General features: G+C 42.6%; 1 protein-coding gene across 1 annotated transcript; it reads right to left on the minus strand.

Annotated features, from left to right (window-relative positions):
* Positions 1 to 31: 31 nt before the first annotated feature.
* On the minus strand, positions 32 to 377 carry PHALS_08176 (tigger transposable element-derived protein; the record flags this gene model as incomplete). Its single annotated transcript, XM_024723478.1, has 3 exons — positions 32 to 150; positions 186 to 303; positions 345 to 377. The coding sequence occupies 3 exons, from the start codon at positions 375 to 377 to the stop codon at positions 32 to 34; spliced, it is 270 nt and encodes an 89-aa protein (XP_024574450.1).
* Positions 378 to 397: the final 20 nt, after the last annotated feature.

Genomic DNA, 397 nt, shown 5'->3' on the forward strand with positions numbered 1-397 from the left:
GAAAAGAACTTTTCGGTTTGCCATGCGACAATCAAAAGATTTGAGCCATTCTGCAAAAATTGCTTGGGTCCTCCATGCCTTGGCATTGTTTCGGTATGTGCATCCAAGGTTTGCCTGGTTGATGTTTTTGAAACAACGGGGATTCCTGTACTTTCCGATAATCCACAGGGGCAGCTTGTCGGAACCATCCCCGTTGCAGCAAATATTTAGTGTAATCCGCTTCTTGTTTTGCTTGTGACCTTCCAACTGCTTGGTCGCAAGTGAATTATCCGCCTGTGTAGGATATGCTGTATGATTAGCAAACTAAGCATGAAAAAATACATGTCATTATCAAATAATCTCACCTGCATGCGGTAAAAGAGCCCTGTTTCGTCCATATTGTAAATATCACACAGGT

The sequence above is a fragment of the Plasmopara halstedii genome (assembly GCF_900000015.1).
Source record: "Plasmopara halstedii genome assembly, contig: Scaffold_322, whole genome shotgun sequence".
NCBI classification, from domain to species: Eukaryota; Oomycota; class Peronosporomycetes; order Peronosporales; family Peronosporaceae; genus Plasmopara; species Plasmopara halstedii.